This window comes from Budorcas taxicolor, chromosome 20 (genome assembly GCF_023091745.1).
Source record: "Budorcas taxicolor isolate Tak-1 chromosome 20, Takin1.1, whole genome shotgun sequence".
Classification (NCBI taxonomy): Eukaryota; Metazoa; Chordata; class Mammalia; order Artiodactyla; family Bovidae; genus Budorcas; species Budorcas taxicolor.
This window is the reverse complement of record NC_068929.1, coordinates 70,624,787-70,646,984: the sequence shown is the minus strand read 5'-3', so window position 1 is coordinate 70,646,984 and position 22,198 is coordinate 70,624,787. Positions and strand designations below refer to the sequence as shown.

The 22,198-nt window shown below is 45.6% G+C and overlaps 1 protein-coding gene across 1 annotated transcript in view; it reads left to right on the top strand.

Annotated features, from left to right (window-relative positions):
• ICE1 (interactor of little elongation complex ELL subunit 1) overlaps window positions 1–22,198 on the top strand; it is a 69,508-nt gene that overhangs the window by 2,054 nt on the left and 45,256 nt on the right. The window contains exons 2-6 of the mRNA XM_052659138.1: window positions 14,689–14,747; window positions 15,441–15,475; window positions 18,894–18,912; window positions 19,690–19,801; window positions 21,684–21,760. Of these exons, the coding sequence (XP_052515098.1) occupies window positions 14,689–14,747; window positions 15,441–15,475; window positions 18,894–18,912; window positions 19,690–19,801; window positions 21,684–21,760 (302 nt within the window). The remainder of the gene's footprint in view (window positions 1–14,688; window positions 14,748–15,440; window positions 15,476–18,893; window positions 18,913–19,689; window positions 19,802–21,683; window positions 21,761–22,198) is intronic.

Here is a 22,198-nt window from a genome sequence, read left to right as displayed (position 1 = left end):
AGTGGGTGAAACGGCAAGTATTCTTCATCTCAGAGCCTCTATGTTAGGAGGTAGGGGGAGGAGATAGTCAACAGGTTATGTGAGAAGGTAATAAATGTGCTGGAAATAAATTGAGCAGAGAAAGGGAGACGAATAAAAGGCTGAGGAAAGGGCCAGTGTCTGGTAGAATTTAAGTAGGGAGTCCTGGAGGCTTCAGGGAGGTTGTCTTTGGGCAGAGAGGGTGAGGATGAGCTCTGGAGACGTCTTTGGAGAGGAGCACCCCAGACGGCCGAGAGGTTGCTGTGGTGGCCAGTCGCTCGTGTGCTTGGGAAGACGTGGAGGCACGGCAGCTGGGGTGGAGCGCGCGCTGGGGTCTTGGTGGGTTTGGGGCCGTCATGGCCGGGCGACTTACAAGCGACAGGGATTCACTCCTCACAGTCACTGCGGCCGGCAAGCCCAGGATCCAGGGGCTGGCGGATCTGCTCTCTGGGGAGAGCGGCACTCCTGGTTCGTGATTCCTGCTGCGCCCTCACTTGGCAGCTCTAGGGTCTCCTTCATGAGACCGCAGATCCCATCCCCGAAGGCTGTGCCGTTCTGACCTGTTCACCCAGCGGAGGACCACCCTGCTGTGCCTGTCCTGTAGCTGATTATACGTCAGTGTATGAACTTGGTGGGGGGCACAGTGACCTGCGGAATTTGATGAAGTTAGAGGAGAGGCTGACGGGGGATGCCCTTCGAGTCCGTTGCAAGGATGTTGGCTCTTCTTCTGAAAGGACAGTGAGTCACAGGTTTTTCTGTAGGGCAACGAGTGTAAATAACAGTGTCCGGTCATGGGTCCGAATCTCCTTCAAAGACCTGGTCTTCGTTCAGAGTAGCAACTGCGTCCTCCTGGTGGCTTGGCCAGAAAGTAGATGTCCCCCTTGGTTCCTTGCTTTACTCTCACACCCTGCGTCCAGCCCATCAGCTTACTGTCTTCTTCTCCTGGTCCACCCGTTTCTCCCTGTCCCCACTGCTAACCCCCTCGTGTGAACCTCTGTGATCTCTGGCCCAGAGGCTGTTGCAGTCACCTCCTGGGCACCTCCCTCCTTCCTGCTGCGCCACATTCTTCTGTTGGTTCTCGAGCCAGCCAGCAGCTGTAGGGGTCGTCCTGTGAGGTCTCTAAGTACAGGAGTCTGCAGGCCTTTTCCGAAAGCGGCAGGATCATAAATAGTTCGGTGTTGTGGTCTCAGCCTGTAGTGTAGAGACACCCACGGGTAGCACTGGAGGGCGGGATGTGGTTATGCTCGGGGGAACCCTAGTTTGTGGGATGGAACGGGCACTGGAAGTGTGGACTGAAGCCCTGAGGGGTTTCAGCTGTGCTCACGTCTGGTTGTGGAGCCTCCAGGTACCACAGTCCCCTCTGGGGAAAAAGCGAAGCGGCCACGTCAGATGGGCTCTGAGTTCACTGTGAGAATCTTGGTTGGGGAGAAGCGGGGACGGGAGAGTGGAGGAGGGTGTTCGTCCACGCCTGCTGGTCACTAAGGTGGGTGTGGGGTCATGAGGCCAGGAGCAGCAGACAGACGGAGGTAAAGAGGATGCGTGGGGGAGATCAGGATGGGGAGACCGGAGGGTGAGGATAGGCATTTGCTAGTCAGGCCCGCGGTCGGCCCTGCAGCAGAGACGCTTCTGCAGGCTCGCAGGGCACCACAGCACGTTGTGGGCCTCAGAGACAGAGGGTCTGTGGCGAGCACACCCTGCTGTGAGCTCTGGCGCACCGGGAGTCCTGGGTCTTGCAGAAGTTTCCCGGGCACATCAGGAGGGTCTGCCTGCAGGAGCCCCCGGGCCAGCGCTGTGGCTCCCCGCTGAGCCCCGTGGAGGCCAGCTGTGCCCACGGAGCAGCGCTCTGCGTGGGCTGCGCGGCTTCCTCCCTGTCTCTCTCCTCCCGGCCCTCTTCTCTCTCTCTCTTTCTTATTTTGGTCATGCCTCTGGCTTGCAGGATCTTAGTTCCCTGACCAGGGATTGACCCCGAGCCCTCAGAAGTGAAACTCTGGAGTCTTAACCACTAGACTGCCAGGGAATTCCCTGCCCTCTTTTTCTTTAGCGGGTGCAGAGATACATTGCTTTTGTGGCTTGATTTAGAAGTTTATAGATTGACCACGTTTTTCCCTAGTCTCTCCCATCACCTCATCTGTTTTCTCATCCTTACTGGTTACGATGGTTGATCACTGATCTGTAGCCCAGTGTCTGTATGGGTTGCCAAACTTTGGAAATCCTAAACCTGTGTGGATCCTCACACTGGTGGTATTATGTACTGTTAAACAAATCTTAAGCTGAGAGGTTTTAAGTCAAGCTGGCGGAAGCCTCTTTATTCTGGTGAAGGAGAGGGCCTCTCCACCCCCACCATTGTTTTTTTTTTTTTTTTTTTTAACCAGTTTTAGTTATTGCAGAGTAAAACATTTTAATTCTCTGGAGAATCCAGATGAGAGTTTGAAGTACATAGTCGTACTGTTTAGCTTATGTAACTAGAATAGATTCAGAATAAATGGTGTTTGGCTGTCCTTGGAGCAGCTTTGAGCCAATTGTTAATAGAAATTTGTGTTGGACTTCCATTGATAATCACCAGTGGTTTCAACTTCCATTATTTGCAACTTGAAACATACCTGTTCCGTAACGTAAGTGGTTATAACGAATGCTCACGGAGTTGAGATTCATTCAGTAAATGTTTTTCGAGCGTCACCGTGTTTGTGAGACGGTGGTATGTGTTGGAACGTGAGCATGAACAGAAGAGGCACGGAGCATGTGTGGTGGTTGAGGTTACAGAGGAATGAGCCAGCACAGCACCCACAGTGTACGTGTCTTGTAATGAGTACTTAGAAAATCTGAATAAAAGGTGGGACCCACACAGTTCAGACCCTGTTGGTCAGAGGTCAACTCTTCTCTTCCAGGGGACGTTCAGGGTAGGCGCCCTGGGAGCATCCAGGAGGGGCAGCTGAAGGCTTCGCGGAAGAAGTGCGTCTAGGCCTGAAGAACCATTTGTGATAAACGAGAGGGAAGAGACGGAAGGGGCGTGGTGTGGGCAGAGGAGGCTTCACGGGCAGAGACTAGGAGGGGAACGGAGTCCCTGAGTGATCAAGCCCCAAGCAGAGGGATGGGGAAGAAGAGGCCCGCGAGGCTGGAGCCTGCCCTCCCCGGAGCCAGAGCCGCTCAGCGGTCCCAGCAGGTGTGTGCACGTGGAGGGGTGGGCGTTCCCACTGTGCCAGGGGCATCACCCGGGGCCTTGGCTGACCGCTCGGGGACAGGCTCGGCCTTCATGAAGCTCGACCGGACTCCAGTCACCCGCAGTTGGTAAAAAGTTAGCAAACAGGAGGAGGAAACGCGGCTCACTGGAGAGGATTCAAGCTGGTCATTTAGCCAAGTCACCCACAGCACAGCAATCAGAGAGATTTGTGATTTTTAAAGAGTTCATTTTGAAATAGTTTAGAACTTCCAGGACAGTTGCCAGAAGAGTGCAGAGAAGGCTGATATTCTGTTCATCTTGTTCACAGGTGGTCAAGATGTCTGTGTTCAGGTCCTCCTTGGTCTACACACACACACACACTCACACGCACACGCACACACTTTCTCCCCACTCCACAGTCTAGTTGGTCTACACACACAGACACGCGCGCGCGCACACACACACACACACACTTTCTCCCCGCTCCACATTCCCGTTGGTCTACACACACACACACACACACACACACACACACACTTTATCCCCTCTCCACATTTTCATTGGTCTACATGCACACACACACAGACACACACAGACACACACTTTCTCCCTGCTCCACATTCTCGTTGGTCTGCACATGCGCACACGCACACACTTTCTTCCCGCTCCAAATTCTCGTTGGTCTACACACACAAACGCGCACACACACACACTTTATTCCCTCTCCACATTCTCATTGGTCTACACGCACACACACACACACACAGAGTTTCTCCCCGCTCCACATTCTTGTTGGTCTACACATACTTGCACACACAACTTTTTCCCCACTCCACATTCTTGTTGGTCTATGCACACACATGTGTGCATGCACGCACACGTATACACACACTTTCTCCCCTCTCCACATTCTTGTTGGTCTACACATACACAGACACACACACACACACACACTTTATCCCCTCTCCACATTTTCATTGGTCTACACACACACACACACATACACAGACACTTTCTTCCCGCTCCACATTCTTGTTGGTCTACACACACACACACACACACACACACACACACTCAGTTTCTCCCCGCTCCACATTCTTGTTGGTCTACACATACATGCACACAAAACTTTTTCCCCACTCCACATTCTTGTTGGTCTATGCACACACATGTGGGCATGCGCGCACACACATACACACACTTTCTCCCCTCTCCACATTCTTGTTGGTCTACACATACACACACACACAGACACACACACACACACACACAGACTTTATCCCCTCTCCACATTTTCATTGGTCTACACGCACACACACACAGACACTTTCTTCCCGCTCCACATTGTCGTTGGTACACACACACACACACACACACACTTTCTTCCCACTCCAAATTCTCGTTGGTCTACACACACAAACACGCGCACACACACACTTTATCCCCTCTCCACATTCTCATTGGTCTACACACAGACACGCACACACACATACACAGACACTTTCTTCCCGCTCCACATTCTTGTTGGTCTACACACACACACACACGCACACACACGCACACACACACACGCACTTTCTTCCCACTGCACATTCTTGTTGGTCTACACATACACGCACACACAACTGTTTCCCCACTCCACATTCTTGTTGGTCTACGCACACACATGCGCACATGCGCACATGCACGCACACACATACACACACTCTACTCTCTCCACATTCTAGTTGGTCTACACATACACGCACACACAACTGTTTCCCCACTCCACATTCTTGTTGGTCTACGCACACACATGCGCACATGCGCACATGCACGCACACACATACACACACTCTACTCTCTCCACATTCTAGTTGGTCTACACATACACGCACACACACACACTTTCTTCCCACTCCACATTCTCGTTGGTCTGCACACACACACACGTGCACACACACACACAAACACACTTTCTCCCCGCTCCTCATTCTCGTTGGTCTACACACACACACACACACACACACACACACACACACACACACACTTCTCCTGGCTCCACATTCTCATTGGTCTACAGACACGTGCACACACACACTTTTCTCCCCACTCCACATTCTCGTTGGTCTACATACACACAGACACACACACATGCACACACACTTTCTCCCTGCTCCACGTTCTCATTGATCTACACACACAAACATGCACACACACACACTTTCTCCCCACTCGACATTCTCATTGGTCTACACACACACACACACACACACACACACACACACACACACACTTTCTCCCTGCTCTACATTCTTGTTGGTCTGCACACACACACACACACACACACACACACACACACACACTTTCTCCCCGCTCCACATTCTCATTGGTCTACACACGTGCACACACACACACTTTCTCCCTGCTCCACATTCTTGTTGGTCTACACACACACACACACACTTTCTCCCCGCTCCAGATTCTCATTGGTCTACACACACACACACACACACACACAGACTCAGTTTCTCCCCGCTCCACATTCTTGTTGGTCTAGGCACACACATGTGGGCATGCACGCACACACATACACACACTTTCTCCCCTCTCCACATTCTTGTTGGTCTACACATACACACACACACACACACACAGACTTTATCCCCTCTCCACATTTTCATTGGTCTACACGCACACACACACAGACACTTTCTTCCCGCTCCACATTGTCGTTGGTCTACACACACACACACACACACACACACACACACACACACACTTTCTTCCCACTCCAAATTCTCGTTGGTCTACACACACAAACACGCACACACACACACTTTATCCCCTCTCCACATTCTCATTGGTCTACACACAGACACGCACACACACATACACAGACACTTTCTTCCCGCTCCACATTCTTGTTGGTCTACACACACACACACACACACACACACACACACACACACACACGCACTTTCTTCCCACTGCACATTCTTGTTGGTCTACACATACACGCACACAAAACTGTTTCCCCACTCCACATTCTTGTTGGTCTACGCACACACATGCGCGCATGCACGCACACACATACACACACTCTACTCTCTCCACATTCTAGTTGGTCTACACATACACGCACACACACACACTTTCTCCCCGCTCCTCATTCTCGTTGGTCTACACACACACACACACACACACACTTCTCCCGGCTCCACATTCTCATTGGTCTACAGACACGTGCACACACACACTTTTCTCCCCACTCCACATTCTCGTTGGTCTACATACACACAGACACACACACATGCACACACGCTTTCTCCCTGCTCCACGTTCTCATTGATCTACACACACAAACATGCACACACACACACACACACTTTCTCCCCACTCCACATTCTCATTGGTCTACACACACACACACACACACACACTTTCTCCCTGCTCCACATTCTTGTTGGTCTACACACACACACACACACACACACACTTTCTCCCTGCTCCACGTTCTCGTTGGTCTACACACACACACACACTTTCTCCCCGCTCCACATTCTCATTGGTCTACACACGTGCACACACACACACTTTCTCCCTGCTCCACATTCTTGTTGGTCTACACACACACACACTTTCTCCCCGCTCCAGATTCTCATTGGTCTACACACACACACACACACACACGCACACACACTCTGTCCCCACTCCACATTCTCGTTGGTCTACACACGCACACACACACACACACACACACACTTTTTTCCCACTCCACACTCAGTGTGCTTCCTAGAGATCTGAGCGCTTTCCAGCAGAGCCTCAGCTCTCCCATCGGGCCAGAAGCCTTCCTGCCGCACTTCCTCTGGCCTCTCCGTGTGGCTGCGATTTCCCTCAGGGCACTATCTGCAGACCCACCTGAGGGGCCTACATCACGGCCAGGTGTGGCTTCCCCCTCCTGGTGTGAGGTCCTGTCAGGGAGATGTATTGTGTGCCGTTGTGTCTCTTCTGCCTCTTTCCATTGGTCTTTCTCCCGTGTGTTGGGAAGTTGCAGGGCAGCTTTGTATTCTCTGCGGAACACTTGGCCAGGTCTGGAGACGTTTGGGTGGTTACCCTGCAGTAGTGAGCCCCATGACCGCCCCGGGTTTGGTGATGCCCAGGAAGGACTGATCCAGGGTTAGGTTAGTGGTTTATTGCGGTGAAGCAGACCCAGGAAAGGGGAGCGAGGTGCCATGTGGAGGAAGCCAGCTGAGTGCTTGACTCAAGGGTTGTGTAGCCGTGTGTTGTGACGCATGTCAAGTATTGTCCGGCAGGGCTGCTTGTTAGAGACTCCGAGCTCAGAGGCTGCTGTGGGCTGGCCATGTGGTTACGCCTGCCTACATGCCCAGGCGCCAGCCTCCCGGGAGGAAAGCAGGTTTCAGCAGCAGCCACGTCGCACTGTCGGGCCACTGGGTACCACTCTTACCAGTTTGGGGAATGGTGGGAACCCTTCAGAAAGCCAGGTTCCCAGACGCCAGCCAAGGCCCTCCTCCTCGCAAGCAGGCCTTTCTGAGGGCTGCAGTCTCAGGCCTGCCCTGTGGGCTCTGGTCTGCACCAGTCCCGGGGGGTGGACAGCCTCTGGCCGTGGGGTGAGGAGTGACCGCGAAGGTGGCAGGCCTCCCACGGCGGGAAGGGCACTCCAGAGTCAGCCAAGAACCTTCCCGCCCCAAACGTCAGTGCTCACAGGCGGACTCAGGCAGTTTATTTAGCCCGCTGTCATCCGTGTGTTTCCTTATTTGCTCGATGTCTGTGTCTTGTAACACCGCTTCCCTAACTCAAGGGCCGCCCCGCCCGCCTCTCAGCCCTGGGCCCTCGGTGTGCCCCGCCCCGCGTGCACAGCCGCTGTGTGGAGGGAAGGCGGGACTCAGAGAGGACTGAATCTCTCCCCGTTCTCTCGGTGCTCCTGTCCTTACTGACTTGGGGGCGGGGGCCTGGCTCATGGAACCACGTGCTGTGGAGCAGGCGGCAGGACTCGGGGCTGCCCTGGGGGCTGGGTCAGCAAGCACGGGAGTGAGCAGCGCGGGCTGGAGCCCGAGGAAGGCCGGAGGAGGGAGTCAGGACAGCAGAGGAGACTGGGGGACGTGAGGTTTCCAGGGGACGCTGAGGCAGAAGCCCCCGAAGGAGAGGAAGCTGTGTCTGCACAGAGACATAGAACAGAGACAGCGGCAACGGGGTTCCAGAGGAGAGCACGGGCCGCGGGAGGGTGGTCTCAGGACACCCCTGCCTGGGCACCGGGAGGGCACAGCATGCACGCGCGGGCGATCGGTCAGCCGGGGCCTGCCGCCCCCCGCTCCACAGCGCGGTCACGGTTCCCAGACGCGTTGCTAGCAGCCTTGACCGCGAGCGGGGTCGGAGAAGCCCCAGAGACTGTTCCATGAGGACAGCGCAGCGGCAGACCTGCCAGCCGGGCCAGAGGAGAGGTCAGGGACTGGGGTGCGGTGGCCACCACGGCATGGTCCTCACCTGGTGTTATATGCTGCTTTCCTGGGTAATGTGTTTTATAATTTTAAGTTTTTAAAGTCAGAGTTCTGTGTGAGCGTAGTTTAGAAAGACAGCTAGATGCGCCAGATTTGTTAAGCCCCCAACCAGCCTGTCCGTGTTCTCGAGAGATGCCAGTTTTGTTTGCACTGTTGCATATTGTTAAATAATAGAGGTATGTCGCTGCTTCTTGTTTTTCAGTTTCAGACTTATTTTTCCATTTCTGCCTTTGGAGGGTGAGGCTGGACCTACACCCCCCGCCTCCAGTGGGAAAAACAATCCTCTCGGTGCAGCTGCAATGCCCCTTAGGCCACTGTTCAGAGTTGACATCATTATGACTGTTTGTTAGAGCCAAATATGGAATAAATTGCAGTTATTTTTCCTTACCTCTGTGTTTTCTAGTGTTTCCCCTGATTAATAGCTATATCCTTAATTCAGTGGATTAATCTTGAAAATGTTAATATGGCAGAGATGAAGTTAAATGCTTTATATGGCTGCTTCTGTTTAATCTGATAGCAAGCCAGATACATAACCTGCCCCACCCCCAAACATATGCAAACCAGTGTTTCAGTCTTCTTGTCTGTAAAACTGGAAACAGTACTGAGGCAGGGAAAGTTAAGTTGGTTTGCCCAGTGCACCCTTCTAGAAAGTGGTGGAAGAGGAATTTAAGCCCAGCTTTGTCTAACCACAGGGCCTGAGGTTTCTGGAATGTGTCTGGCCCAGTTCTGGACATTACAGAATGGCCCCTGGAAGCAAGGCTGGGAAGATGACATTGACTTGCAAAGAACTTGAAAGAGAATTGGGGGTGGGTGGGAAGAGGTTACTTAAAAAATAATCCATCTCAGTGCGTGATGATGCCATGTTCCCTTGCAGCTCTGTCAGTTAGATCTGCTTAATGCCTTCATTCCACTGGGTTTTCAAGGAGAAAAATCCCCTCTGAGCCCTTGGGCCTGCCCCAGTCTGGTGCCCAGCTGCCCTGCTGGGTTCTCCGGACCTCTGTTTCGTGCCTGCCTCGTCCTCTCTCCGTTTATCTCATGATTAGGGTGGGCTCTATTCACGTTCTTGGGTACCTCCCTGAGCAGGGTCGTCTGGGGAGTGAGTTTGCGGAGACTGCAAGTGTTAGAATATCTGTTTTCCATCGTGATTGATTGATAGCTTGTGTGGAATTTTACCTTGGAATTCGTTTTCCCCCAACATGCTAAAGGCTTGCTTTCTCAGGTCTCTGGATGATTGCTGGAGTCAGAAGATATTCTGATTCCAGGTTCTTTGTATGTGACTTGTGTGATTATATTCTTTGCAGCCAAAGATGGAGAAGCTCTATACAGTCAGCAAAAGCAAGACCGGGAGCTGACTGTGGCTCAGATCATGAACTCCTTATTGCCAAATTCAGACTTAAATTGAAGAAAGTAGGGAAAACCGCTAGACCATTCAGGTATGACTTAAATCACATCCCTTATGATTATACAGTGGAAGTGAGAAATAGATTTAAGGGACTAGATCTGATAGATAGAGTGCCTGATGAACTATGGAATGAGGTTCTTGACATTGTACAGGAGACAGGGATCAAGACCATCCCCATGGAAAAGAAATGCAAAAAAGCAAAATGGCTGTCTGAGGAGGCTTACAAATAGCTGTGAAAAGAAGAGAAGCGAAAAGCAAAGGAGAAAAGGAAAGATATAAGCATCTGAATGCAGAGTTCCAAAGAATAGCAAGGAGAGATAAGAAAGCCTTCCTCAGGATCAGTTCCAAGAAGTAGAGGAAAACAGCAGAATGGGAAAGACTAGAGATCTCTTCAAGAAAATTAGAGATACCAAGGGAACATTTCATGCAAAGATGGGCTCCATAAAGGACAGAAATGGTATGGACCTAACAAAAGTAGAAGATATTAAGAAGAGGTGGCAAGAATACACAGAAGAAATGTACAAAAAAGAGCTTCACGACCCAGATAATCACGATGGTGTGATCACTCACCTAGAGCCAGACATCCTGGAATGTGAAGTCAAGTGGGCCTTAGGAAGCATCACTACGAACAAAGCTAGTGGAGGTGATGGAATCCCAGTTGAGCTATTTCAAATCCTGAAAGATGATGCTGTGAAAGTGCTGCACTCAATATGCCAGCAAATTTGGAAAACTCAGCAGTGGCCACAGGACTGGAAAAGGTCAGTTATCATTCCAATCTCAAAGGCAATGCCAAAGAATGCTCAAACTACTGCATAGTTGCGCTCATCTCACACGCTAGTAAAGTAATGCTCAAAATTCTCCAAGCCAGGCTTCAGCAATACGTGAACTGTGAACTTCCAGATGTTCAAGCTGGTTTTAGAAAAGGCAGAGGAACCAGAAATCAAATTGCCAACATCCGCTGGATCATGGAAAAAGCAAGAGAGTTCCAGAAAAACATCTATTTCTGCTTTATTGACTACTCCAAATCCTTTGACTGTGTGGATCACAATAAACTGGAAAATTCTGAAAGAGATGGGAATAGCAGATCACCTGACCTGCCTCTTGAGAAACCTATATGCAAGTCAGGAAGCAACAGTTAGAACTGGACATGGAACAACAGACTGGTTCCAAATAGGAAAAGGAGTACGTCAAGGCTGTATATTGTCACCCTGCTTATTTAACTTCTATGCAGAGTACATCATGAGAAACGCCGGACTGGAAGAAACACAAGCTGGAATCAAGGTTGCCGGGAGAAATATCAATAACTTCAGATATGCAGATGACACCACCCTTATGGCAGAAAGTGAAGAGGAGCTAAAAAGCCTCTTGATGAAAGTGAAAGAGGAGAGTGAAAAAGTTGGCTTAAAGCTCAACATTCAGAAAACGAAGATCATGGCATCTGGTCCCATCACTTCATGGGAAATAGATGGGGAAACAGTGGAAACACTGTCAGACTTTATTTTGGGGGGCTCCAAAATCACTGCAGATGGTGATTGCAGCCATCAAATTAAAAGATGCTTACTCCTTGGAAGGAAAGTTATGACCAACCTAGATAGCATATTCAAAAGCAGAGACGTTGCTTTGCCAACAAAGATCCGTCTCGTGAAGGCTATGGTTTTTCCTGTGGTCATGTACGGATGTGAGAGTTGGACTGTGAAGAAAGCTGAGCACCGAAGAATTGATGCTTTTGAACTGTGGTGTTGGAGAAGACTCTTGAGAGTCCCTTGGACTGCAAGGAGATCCAGCCAGTCCATCCTGAAGGAGATCAGCCCTGGGTGTTCTTTGCAAGGAATGATGCTAAAGCTGAAACTCCAGTACTTGGCCACCTCATGCGAAGAGTTGACTCATTGGAAAAAACTCTGATGCTGGGAGGGATTGGGGGCAGGAGGAGGGAACAACCGAGGATGAGATGGCTGGATGGCATCACCGACTCGATGGACATGAGTCTGAGTGAACTCCGGGAGATGGTGAGGGACAGGGAGGCCTGGCGTGCTGTGATTCAAGGGGTCGCAAAGGGTTGGACACGACTGAGCGGCTGAGCTGAGCTGAACTGTGTCACTTTGACTTTTTCTCTCTCATGACTCTTACAGGATCCTTATTTTGCCTCATGCTCTGAAATTTTGTGCTTCTGTTTCCTGGTTTGGATCCAGTTTGGATCCTTGTGCTGGGCCCTTTCAGTTTGGCAACTGTGGCCGCAGTTCTGGGTTTTTCTTCTTGAAATTTTAGTGTTTAGTGATCTCCCTATCTTTTCCATTCTTCCCTGAGACTCTTTATCAGGCAGGTGAGACTTCTTGCACTGACACACCGATTGCTTTTACTTTTCTGAATTCTTTCCCATGTCTCTGCTTTTTTGGAGGGAGGGGTTTGGAGGGCTTTTTTTTTTTTTCTTTCAGTTTTACCACCAAATCTTTTGAGTGTTTTATTTTGCTTTCCTGTTTTTAATTTAGCTGAAACAGTTTTGTTGAAGTATAATTCACATACCATAAAGTTCATCCTTTTAATGTGTATAGTTAGGTGGTTTTTAGCATATTCACAGTTATGGAAACTGGTTACCACTTGTTAAACACGTCTTTCTTGCTCCTGTGCCCTCTCCAAGAACCCATTAAGCATCAACAGTCATCCCGCTTCCCCAGCCCAAGGCCCTGGTGGTCTCCAGTGTACTTCCTGTCTCTCTGTCTCTGCCTGTTATGGACAGTTCACATGAATGGAGCACACAGCGTTAGCCTTTTGTAACTGGCTTCTTTCACTTAGCAGGTTTTCAGTGTTCATCCACGATGTAGCATGGGCCACTCATTTCTGCTCATTGTCAGATATTCACATTGCATGGCTGTACCATGTTTTATTTTTTCCTTCATCAGATGATGATTCATCCGTTTATCAGTTGATGTTTAGTTTATTTCTACTTTTTGGCTAGTGTGAATAAATGCTGCTTTAAATGCCAACTTGTTTCAGTGGTGTCCAACTCTTTTGTGACCCCATGGACTGTAACCTGTCAGGCTCCTCTCTCCATGGGATTCTCCAGGCAAGGATACTGGAGTGGGTTGCTGTGCCTCCTCCAGGGTACGTTCTCTATCCAGGGATGAAGCCGTGAAGCCTGTGTCTCCTGCGTTAGTAGCAAGTTCCTTACCCTTGGCGCCACCTGGGAAGTGCTTTAAATAAGAGTGTACAAACTTGGCCTGGACATGTGCTTTCACTTCTGGGTGTATACCTTGGAGTGGAATTGCTGAATCATATAGTTGGCTGCTCAGCATTTTGAGGAGCTGTGACATTATTTTCCGCAGCAGCTGTACAGTTCCTGTTCCACCAGCAGCGTTAGGAGAGTTCCAGCTTCTCTGCATGCTCACCAGCGCTTGTTATTACCTGCCAGTTTGATTTTAGCTGTCCTAGTGGGTGTCTTTTTAATTTTTAAGAGCTTTTAAAATTTTTTCTAAGAATGGCCACAAGAGACAAGGGTGATTTCTCAGTTTCACTCGTGAAGAAATATAAATGAAAAACACGGTTCTGAGATGATCGAGCTTCCAGCTATCACTAGTGCAGGGAGCCTGTTCGGATTTGAAAATAGAGGTGCCTCCCAGAAGACTGGGCAAGAAAATATATTGCCCAGTGTATTATTAACAATATGGTAAAGACTGAAAAGGACCCAACCTGGTCTTCAGTGGGAAAATGGTGAATTGAATACATCCAAACATGTTTTAAATGTACAGTGAAGTTCTGAAAAGATATGTACAAAAAGTAAGAATGGCTTTTGACAGGTGTTGAGATTATATAAGAAGGTACATACTTTTTAATGCGTTGATTTCTTATTTCAAGAAATGTTACATGTATGATTGCAAAAAAAATGCACGTTAGTGTGAAGGGAAATTGTTCTGTAATTCTCAAAATAAGTTAGATAAAGACATTTTGGGGAAAATTAATGAAAAATAAGTTCTTAGTTCTGAAATGTTTATCAGTGAAAAAAGGAGACAGTAAAGGAAAAAGTCACTTAAAAAATATCTGTTCAGTTTTAAGTATTAGAAACATTTTGAACAGTCAGTAAATTTTTTCCATCAAATTGGTAGCAATAATTCAGAGCCAAATTTGTAGTTGTCCCTAAAGTATAAAATAGATGCTTGTAAAAAGAAACTTCACTGACTCTTGACCCTATTTTAATATTCCTATTTGTCTTTCCCATGTTATTTTTCATTCTTTGCTGTTTTTAAGAGTTTACGTGTATTTTTGGATTAAGTCCTTCTGGAAATAACACAGAGTGAAGTGTAGACTGGTGGTTAGTAGTAGTGAGTGAACTAAACCAGTGACTGCTTATTGAGCTCTCACAGTGAAAAAGCACGCACAGTCAGAGCACCTCGCTGTTAATGTGTGGTTGTTCAGGTAAAGAAGGAGCTTCTGAGCAATGGAGCAAGGGCCCAGTGTCACACAGAATATCCCTGGGGGGTTAAGTACAACGTAGATAATAGACTCACATATTTCTGCGTTTGTATAATATAGTGAACTGTATGTTTATATTTTATCATAAATGTTACAGAAAAGTTTATATTATAAAAACAAATGGCTAACTGCAGCTTTTTTTCTTGCAGAATTTGAATGAATACGTTGATGCATTAATTACCTTGAAGCAAAAAATTATTAACACCGAGTGAGTATGTTTTCGTGTGTTTGGCCGAACCGCATGAACCTGACGTACAAGCTGGAGCGGGTGGTGGTGGTGGTGCCCAGGGCTGAGGGTAGACCGGGGGTTGCTCGCCCAGGGCCCACGTGGTGCTGTGGGGGGCAGTGCAGCTCCTCGGGGCCTGGCCTGGCCTCGGGGAGGCCTCTGGTCTTACGGGTGTGCACACTTCTCTGGTGTGTGGCCGCACCGTGGGACTTGCACGGTCTCAGCTCCCTGGACCACCAGGGAACTCCCAGTGCTCTCAGACCTTTACAGCAAAGCTCAGGGGCTAGGACATAATTTCTGCTAAGCTGGAAATGTTAAAAATTCTAAGAGCTTTAAAAATTCTTTAAAGCCTTCTTAGCTTTAGGACTGGATGGATTTCCTTGTGGTAGTTCATGGTCATGGTGTGAGATTTTTTTTTAATCCTTTAAAAATCACAGGAATTTATGGGCAAAGATAGTATTTAGATCAAAGGAATTTTAAATTAAAAACTCATATTGTGCAGTGCTTTTAAGGAATTTAAGGTTCTGCATATGCATGTGTGTGCACATATATTTAATGAATTAAATTTGTTGCAGGAAACCTAGGGAGAAGAGTGCCTTGTACATTTTGAAAAAAGCTTGAAACGTAGTGTGTTTTCTAGATTCAAAAGTAACATAACTCTTTTCTTTGTTGCAGTAATTTGTTAACAGAATATCAGAAGAAATGTGATGATATCCTTTTACTGGCTTTTTCCTTTGAATTTTTAATAATGTAAACAAATGTGATAATTTTCATGGTTATCCTTTGGGAAGGGGTGTTTACAGATTCAAAGTAGGAAGTGCCTCTAATAAGCTCAGTGAGCAGCTGTCTTCTACTCTAGACACATGCTAAATCAAGGCTGCTCGTCTCCTTGTTTTAGAATGTTTTGTTTTTGTCGTTAATGCTGATTTTCTCAGGTTTTGTAAGCTTTTTAAAGAGTCGGTCTTTTTCATTTGCACTGAGGACATCACCTATGTTCTTTAGGTTTAGGAGTAATGTGAAGCTGAGATGATGCTGTGAGAAGATTTGGGAGTTTCTGTAAGAATTACACTGTAGGAGTATCAGAATGTTGGAAGGTTAACTTTTGTTAATTAGCTCTGTGATTTGTAGAGAGTAATAAATATTTGCCAAGTCATAGTGTACTTTTGTATACACTGGACAGTTCTTGGGCTCTGAGTCCCCACTTGTTCAGGAGCCATCTGGAGCAAATCGGCTTCTGTATTTTCTTGAAAGGGGGGAAATTGTGTGCCCAGTTATTCTGCCACATGCTGTGCTAATACTTAGCTAAATTAAGTCTCTCCTATGACAATAAACATACGTATTTTTAGGGATTCACTGACCTGCAGCTCAAGCTTCAGTGTTGGAGCAAATGCTCCTATTTAGGTTTTGCACTAACCTAAGACTGGTTTCAGTTTTGTTTCTGGCATTCCTAAACTCACATATGATCATCAGTTACTGGTTTGTGTTGGTACCATCATATCTGATTTGTATCATTGGAGTAATAAAATCAAAGCGTAGCATTCCAATCTCTTTAATATCTGAAATTTTACATTTAAAACAACAAGCCTCTGAAAATCTCCTCTTGTGTTTTATTTATTGAAACTGTCCGTCTGTTTAACTATAAATCTGTGTTACTACAAGAGTGATATCTTTGGTTTTGAAAGCTGTGTGGAAACTGTAAATACCTTTAATTAGCAAAACAAGGAAATAGGCAGTTAATTTCAGTAGGAGGCAGATATGTACTCATTGTGTCCTTTCTGGAAGAAATGGTATGGACTTTCTGAGGTGATGACAGATGTCTTCTAGCAGGGAAATTATTGAGCTACTTTGCTAAACTTTATGAAATTGTAAAGATCAAAATTATTAGAATAGTTTATTAAAAATTGATAAAACTTGTTCTTGAATTCCCCCTATAATGGGGTGATCTGCTTCAGCCTCAACTACAGGTAAATACAGATTTTTATTTCAATAAACACAGCTGACATTTGCTTACAGTGTGTATTCATTGTACCTCCAGTATGCAGTGATTTACTCTGCAGCCTGAGGTACCAGTGCTGTCGGTTTAATACAGCATCTTATGTGACTTGATTCTGTACTCCTTTTTTTTAAAAATTAATTTATTTTTTATTGAAGGATAATTGCTTCATAGAATTTTGCTGTTTTCTGTCATGCCTCAACATGAATCAGCCATAGAGTCGGACATGACTGAGTGACTGAACTGAACTGAACTGATACGTATATCCTCTCCCTTTTGGAACTCCCTCCCTCCCCACCTCACCCCTTTAGATTGATTCAGAACCCTTGTTTGAGTTTCCTGAGGCATACAGCGAATTCCCACTGGCTCTCTGTTTTATATATGGTAATGTAAGTGTCCATGTTACTCTCTCCACGCATCTCACCCCCTCCTCCCCTCTCCCCATGTCCATAAGTCTGTTCTCTGTCTGGTTCTCCATTGCTGCCCTGTAAATAAATTCTTCAGTGCCGTTTTTCTAGATTCTGTATATATGTGTTAGAATACAGTATTTATCTTTCTCTTTCTGACTCACTTCACTCTGTATAATAGGTTCTAGGTTCATCCACCTCATTAGAACTGACTCAGATGTGTTCCTGTTTATGGCTGAGTCATATTCCATTGTGTATGTGCACCACGACCTCTTTATCCATTCATCTGTCGATGGGCATCTGGGCTGCTTCCATGTTCTAGCTATCGTCAGTAGTGCTGCAGTGAACAGTGGGATACATGTGTTTCTTTCAGTTTTGGTTTCCGCAGGGCGTATGTCTAGGAGTGGGATTGCTGGGTCATCTCGCCATATGGCCTAGTTTTTATCCTAGTTTTTTAAGGAATCTCCATACCGTCTTCCACAGTGGCTGTATCAGTTCACGTTCCCACCCACAGTGCAAGCGTGTTCCCTCTTCTCCACACCCTCTTAAGCATTTATTGCTTGTATACTTTTTGATGATGGCCACTCTGACTGGTATGAGGTGATCTCTCATAGAAGTTTTGCTTTGCATGTCTCTGATAATGAGCAACCTTGAGCTTCTTTCCATGTGTTTGTTAGCCACCTGTATGTCGTCTTTGGAGAAATGTCTGTTTAGGTCTTCCCCACTCTTGGATCGGCTTGCTTGCCTTCTGGTGCTGAGTTGTACGCACTGCTTGCATATTTTGGAAGTTTTCTGCCGGTTGTTTGATTTGCTGTTATTTCCCCATCCTGAGGGTTGTCTTTTCGCCTTTGCCTTAGTTTCCTTTCTGTACTCTTTTGTGTCATTCTGACCGTCTTCTTGTTTATCAGTTTCTCTTTCTATAGGACAGAGGGTATATTTTATTTCATCAGAAATTTTTGTGAATTTTTCTTTCTTGGAAAGACTGCAGTAATTTAGGATGAATAGTATATACTCCATTAGAAGTTTATATTCTAATAGAGGAGGATACAGACATGTTAAGACCAATAGGTATTTCTGTATTGTGATACGAGAGTAGGGTTTTACAGGAGATGAAACTTAAAGATGAAACTGCTGTCTTCGGTAATATTTTACTGGCAGCGTGATGGGAAATGAAGTTATCAAACTGTGCAGATTGTAAAAGTGAAAGGTTTTTCAGATTTTATGTTCTGCTTGTATTTCTTTTCTCAGATCTCCCGCATTGGAGACTAATTCTTTACCATCTGAGCCACCTGTATTCATTAAACATATAGATACATAAATGTATACGATTTTAGTAAGTACGTAACTCTTATTTGCTGAAACTGTGCTCTGGACTCTGAGAAAGGCAAGGCAGGATGTGTGGGGATTCAAGGTCGTTTTCGTTAGTTGTTTATTCCTTGGTCTTTGCTTTTGTCTAGAGTTTCATATTAATCATACAATTAATTAAGAATCTTTTAATTTAGAGAAATATATATTTCGACTTATGCTAATGCTGTAAGTTAGGAGTAGCTCAGTAAAAAGCTTTTTATCATATGCTACAGATGGAATTTTGAATGCTGTTTTCTAGAAATTATGATCTTACCTGTATGTGTATTGAACACAGATTATCACAATTTTAAAGGGAGTTTTATCTTCAGACCGGTACCTGGTGCCTGTAAAGTTGTCACAGTTTTCTTTAACAAGTTTTACAGCTGCAGTTTGCAAGAAGGTAAGCTGCCTGTTTTCACAGTCGATTCAGGGTAGACATTTACTGGACTAGATTTCTACACAAATTCAACAAAGTGCCACATAGAATTGACCCATTATGTAGGCTTTTTTGAGCACTCATAATAAAAGATGTACATTTTCCTTCCTGTTAAGTTGTTTAAATGAATGCTTACTGAGATCTCAAATTACGAGCTAGGGTTTGGTTTTTCAGTTACTTTTACTGACCATGTGGCTTGAGTTGAAGCTTATTGCTATCAGTTAGTGTCTCTGTGAATTGGACAATTTAATGTGGTTGTTCACTGTGTATATTTTAAACAATTTAAAATGATCTTATTTAGAATTTAGTAGTGTTGTATACAACGCTACTGATTACACTTAGAATTAGAAGGAGGCAAAGTGTGTTTATAAAATGAATCACAAAGTTGCCTGTCATTTAATTTAAATCAGCGGTAATGAGTTTATTATTGGAAAAGCCGCATCGCTTGACAGACAGTCCCAGTATTCTTATGTTCTCCAGTGGCTTGAGAGCCTGTGGTGTCTGCTTCTCAGATGGCTTTTGATGTGCTTTTATTAGAAATAGTCATGTCAAAGAAATAAAAAGTGATATGTAAATAATTTTTGTATTAAAAATACCAAAATAAATAGAATGCATTTTTAAAAAGAGATTCTTATTTTCTTTTTTGTTTTTAGAAAAAAAATTGAAACTCACCAGTAGATATATTTAATAATTCATCATAGATACTTCTCATAATAACGTTAATGCTTTGTCCATTTTTAGAGAGAATAGTACTCTGCATCACCAAGTGGAACAGATGCTTCAAAAAATTTCTCCTCTGCAGAAATGTCAGGAAGAACTGGGATTTTTAAAAGCCGAATTGGAAGAGAAAAAGGTACCTAAAGTAATTTTCCTACACAGGTTTATCTTCAGTAAAATAAGATCTGCTTATTTACTATCATTGAGATAAGGGGACATTGTATATCTTAACAAAGCAGAGAGAAATGGTAGGACTGTTAAGTGTACTGCTGTCCTCAGAGAACACTGAACTAGTTGACTGATGCATCAGTCCTTAACAGTAATTATTAGTGATCAATGTAAGGCTGTATTTATTAGGGTGCTTTTTGAGAGATTTAGTGGAAGGACCTTTTAGCTGTGAATTTGTGTGACTTTGTGTCCTGCATTGCTTGCTGTCTCTGTTTTTCTCTCTGCCATTGTGGCGACTCAGGCGGTACACAGTCTGTCTGCACTGTGGGAGACCTGGGTTCCATCCCTGGTTTGGTAAGATCCCCTGCAGGGGAGGGCATGGCAACCCGCTCCAGTATTCTTGCCTGGAGAATGCTCATGGACAGAGGAGCCTGGCGGGCTGCAGTCCACAGAGTCGCAAAGAGCAGAACACGACTGAGGAGCTAAGCACAGCACATAAGTGTAAAATAGCATGCAAAAGTTCAGACTTTGTTAAACTTAGGAAAAAATTAGGTTCTCTGTTTCAAAACCCAGTTGCAATAAAACAGTTTTAAGTGCTGTAAACTTATTTTTTAATATAAAATTCATGTTACTCTTACTGGAGCTCTAGAAGAGAATTCACAGCTTTTACAGATTAAAAACTCTGAAGCCGGTAGTTAGGTGTTTAGCAGGAGACGAGTGGTAGCCACGCTGGTTCCTGTCTCCTTGACCTGGCAGCACTTGCGCCTCTTAGTCTTCAAGTCATGCCATGCGCCTCCTTGAGGTTTTCCTACTTTAACAGTGCTTGATTTTCCTGTTTGTTTAGAAAGTATTATATATTTATCTACATGGTGAAAGATAAACAATCGTGCTGAATTTTGTCTGCCCTTGATGACAAAGTAATGTCATCAACCACACCTGAGAGAAAGCATTAATACTGGAGTCAGAGTTGAATAATAAACCCTCAACAGTCAGTCCTGTAGTTTGGCTTTCAAAGAATTCCTCAGCTTCTGAATCCTCAGGCCCCTCACCTGTAAAAAGGGGTCCGGAAGACTGTGTCTCCGAGCTCTGGCAGTTGAAGAGCTGTGTGCACAGGAGGACTGTGGCCAGGCTCAGTGTGTTCCTTTCCCATCCCATGGTGCCGGTACCCACGGTGCCGGTACGCATGCCTGTGGTTGGTGTGAACACAGCTCCCTGGTTACCAGGAAGGGTAAGGATTGATATTTCTGCACAGTGGTAATAATTGCTGTGTAGTTGCTCAGTTGTATCTGACTCTTTGCAGCCCCATAGACTGTTGCCAGGTTCCTCTGTCCGCAGGATTTTACAGGCAAAAATACTAGAGTGCATTGTCACTTCCTCCTCCAGGGGGTCTTCCTGACCTAGGGATTGAGCCTGCGTCTCCCGCATTGGCAGGTGGATTTTTTGCCACTGAGCCACCTGGGGAAGCCCAGTGGCAGTAGTAACTTACATTTATTAAGCTCGAAAATTGCTCTAAGGTTGTTGAATTCTAATTGGTTGAGACAAAAATATTAGCTAGTCAATGTTATGAAGATTTGGATTTAAAATTAGCATATTAAAAATTTTATAGCTCTGTTTGACTAGACTGTTAATCATGTTACCTCTGTTGAGAGTTTGGTTATATCTGTTAAAGTGTTCAGTGTACTTTGGTTTCCTGCCTAAACATATTTATTCATTTGGTTAATTTCATACTATTAAATGATAATGATTTAGCTTATCAAGGTCAAAATCAGTTATCACTGATGGTCAGTGACTTTCACATTGGTGAATGTCAATCAATATGTAAATTTCAATATATAAAATTTCTTTTCCAGAGTTCTCTAAAGTTGTATCAGGACACTCATCAGGAATATGCTCGTGTGAAAGAAGAATGCTTAAAAACTGATGCTCAGTATGTATTTAAAAATTACTGTGAAAATAAGGTGTTCAACCTTGATGCTGTCTAATGCTTATATGAGTAGTGTTGTCTTCTCTGTCTTTGGGTTTATTCGCCATAATTAATGGGGTGATCTTGAGCTAATCTCTTAACCTTGGTTTCCGCATGTCTGGAAATTCCGTGTTGAAGGATTAATAGGATAAAATACCTTGTCATATGTTAAGGGCTTGCACAAAGAAGGAACTCCATAAAAGTTTTTATGTCTGTATGTGGGTGTGTGTCTGTGTTACATTTCCACAGAGAAAACGTAATTGTCATCTCCTTTTTTTGGTAAAAAACAAACAAACAAACATAATTGTCATCTCCTTTAACACATATTATGTGGAATGGGTGTCTTTGTTCCATTAAGGCAAAGGGCTCTTCCAAAATGTCAGTTAATTGTTTTGAAGTCTT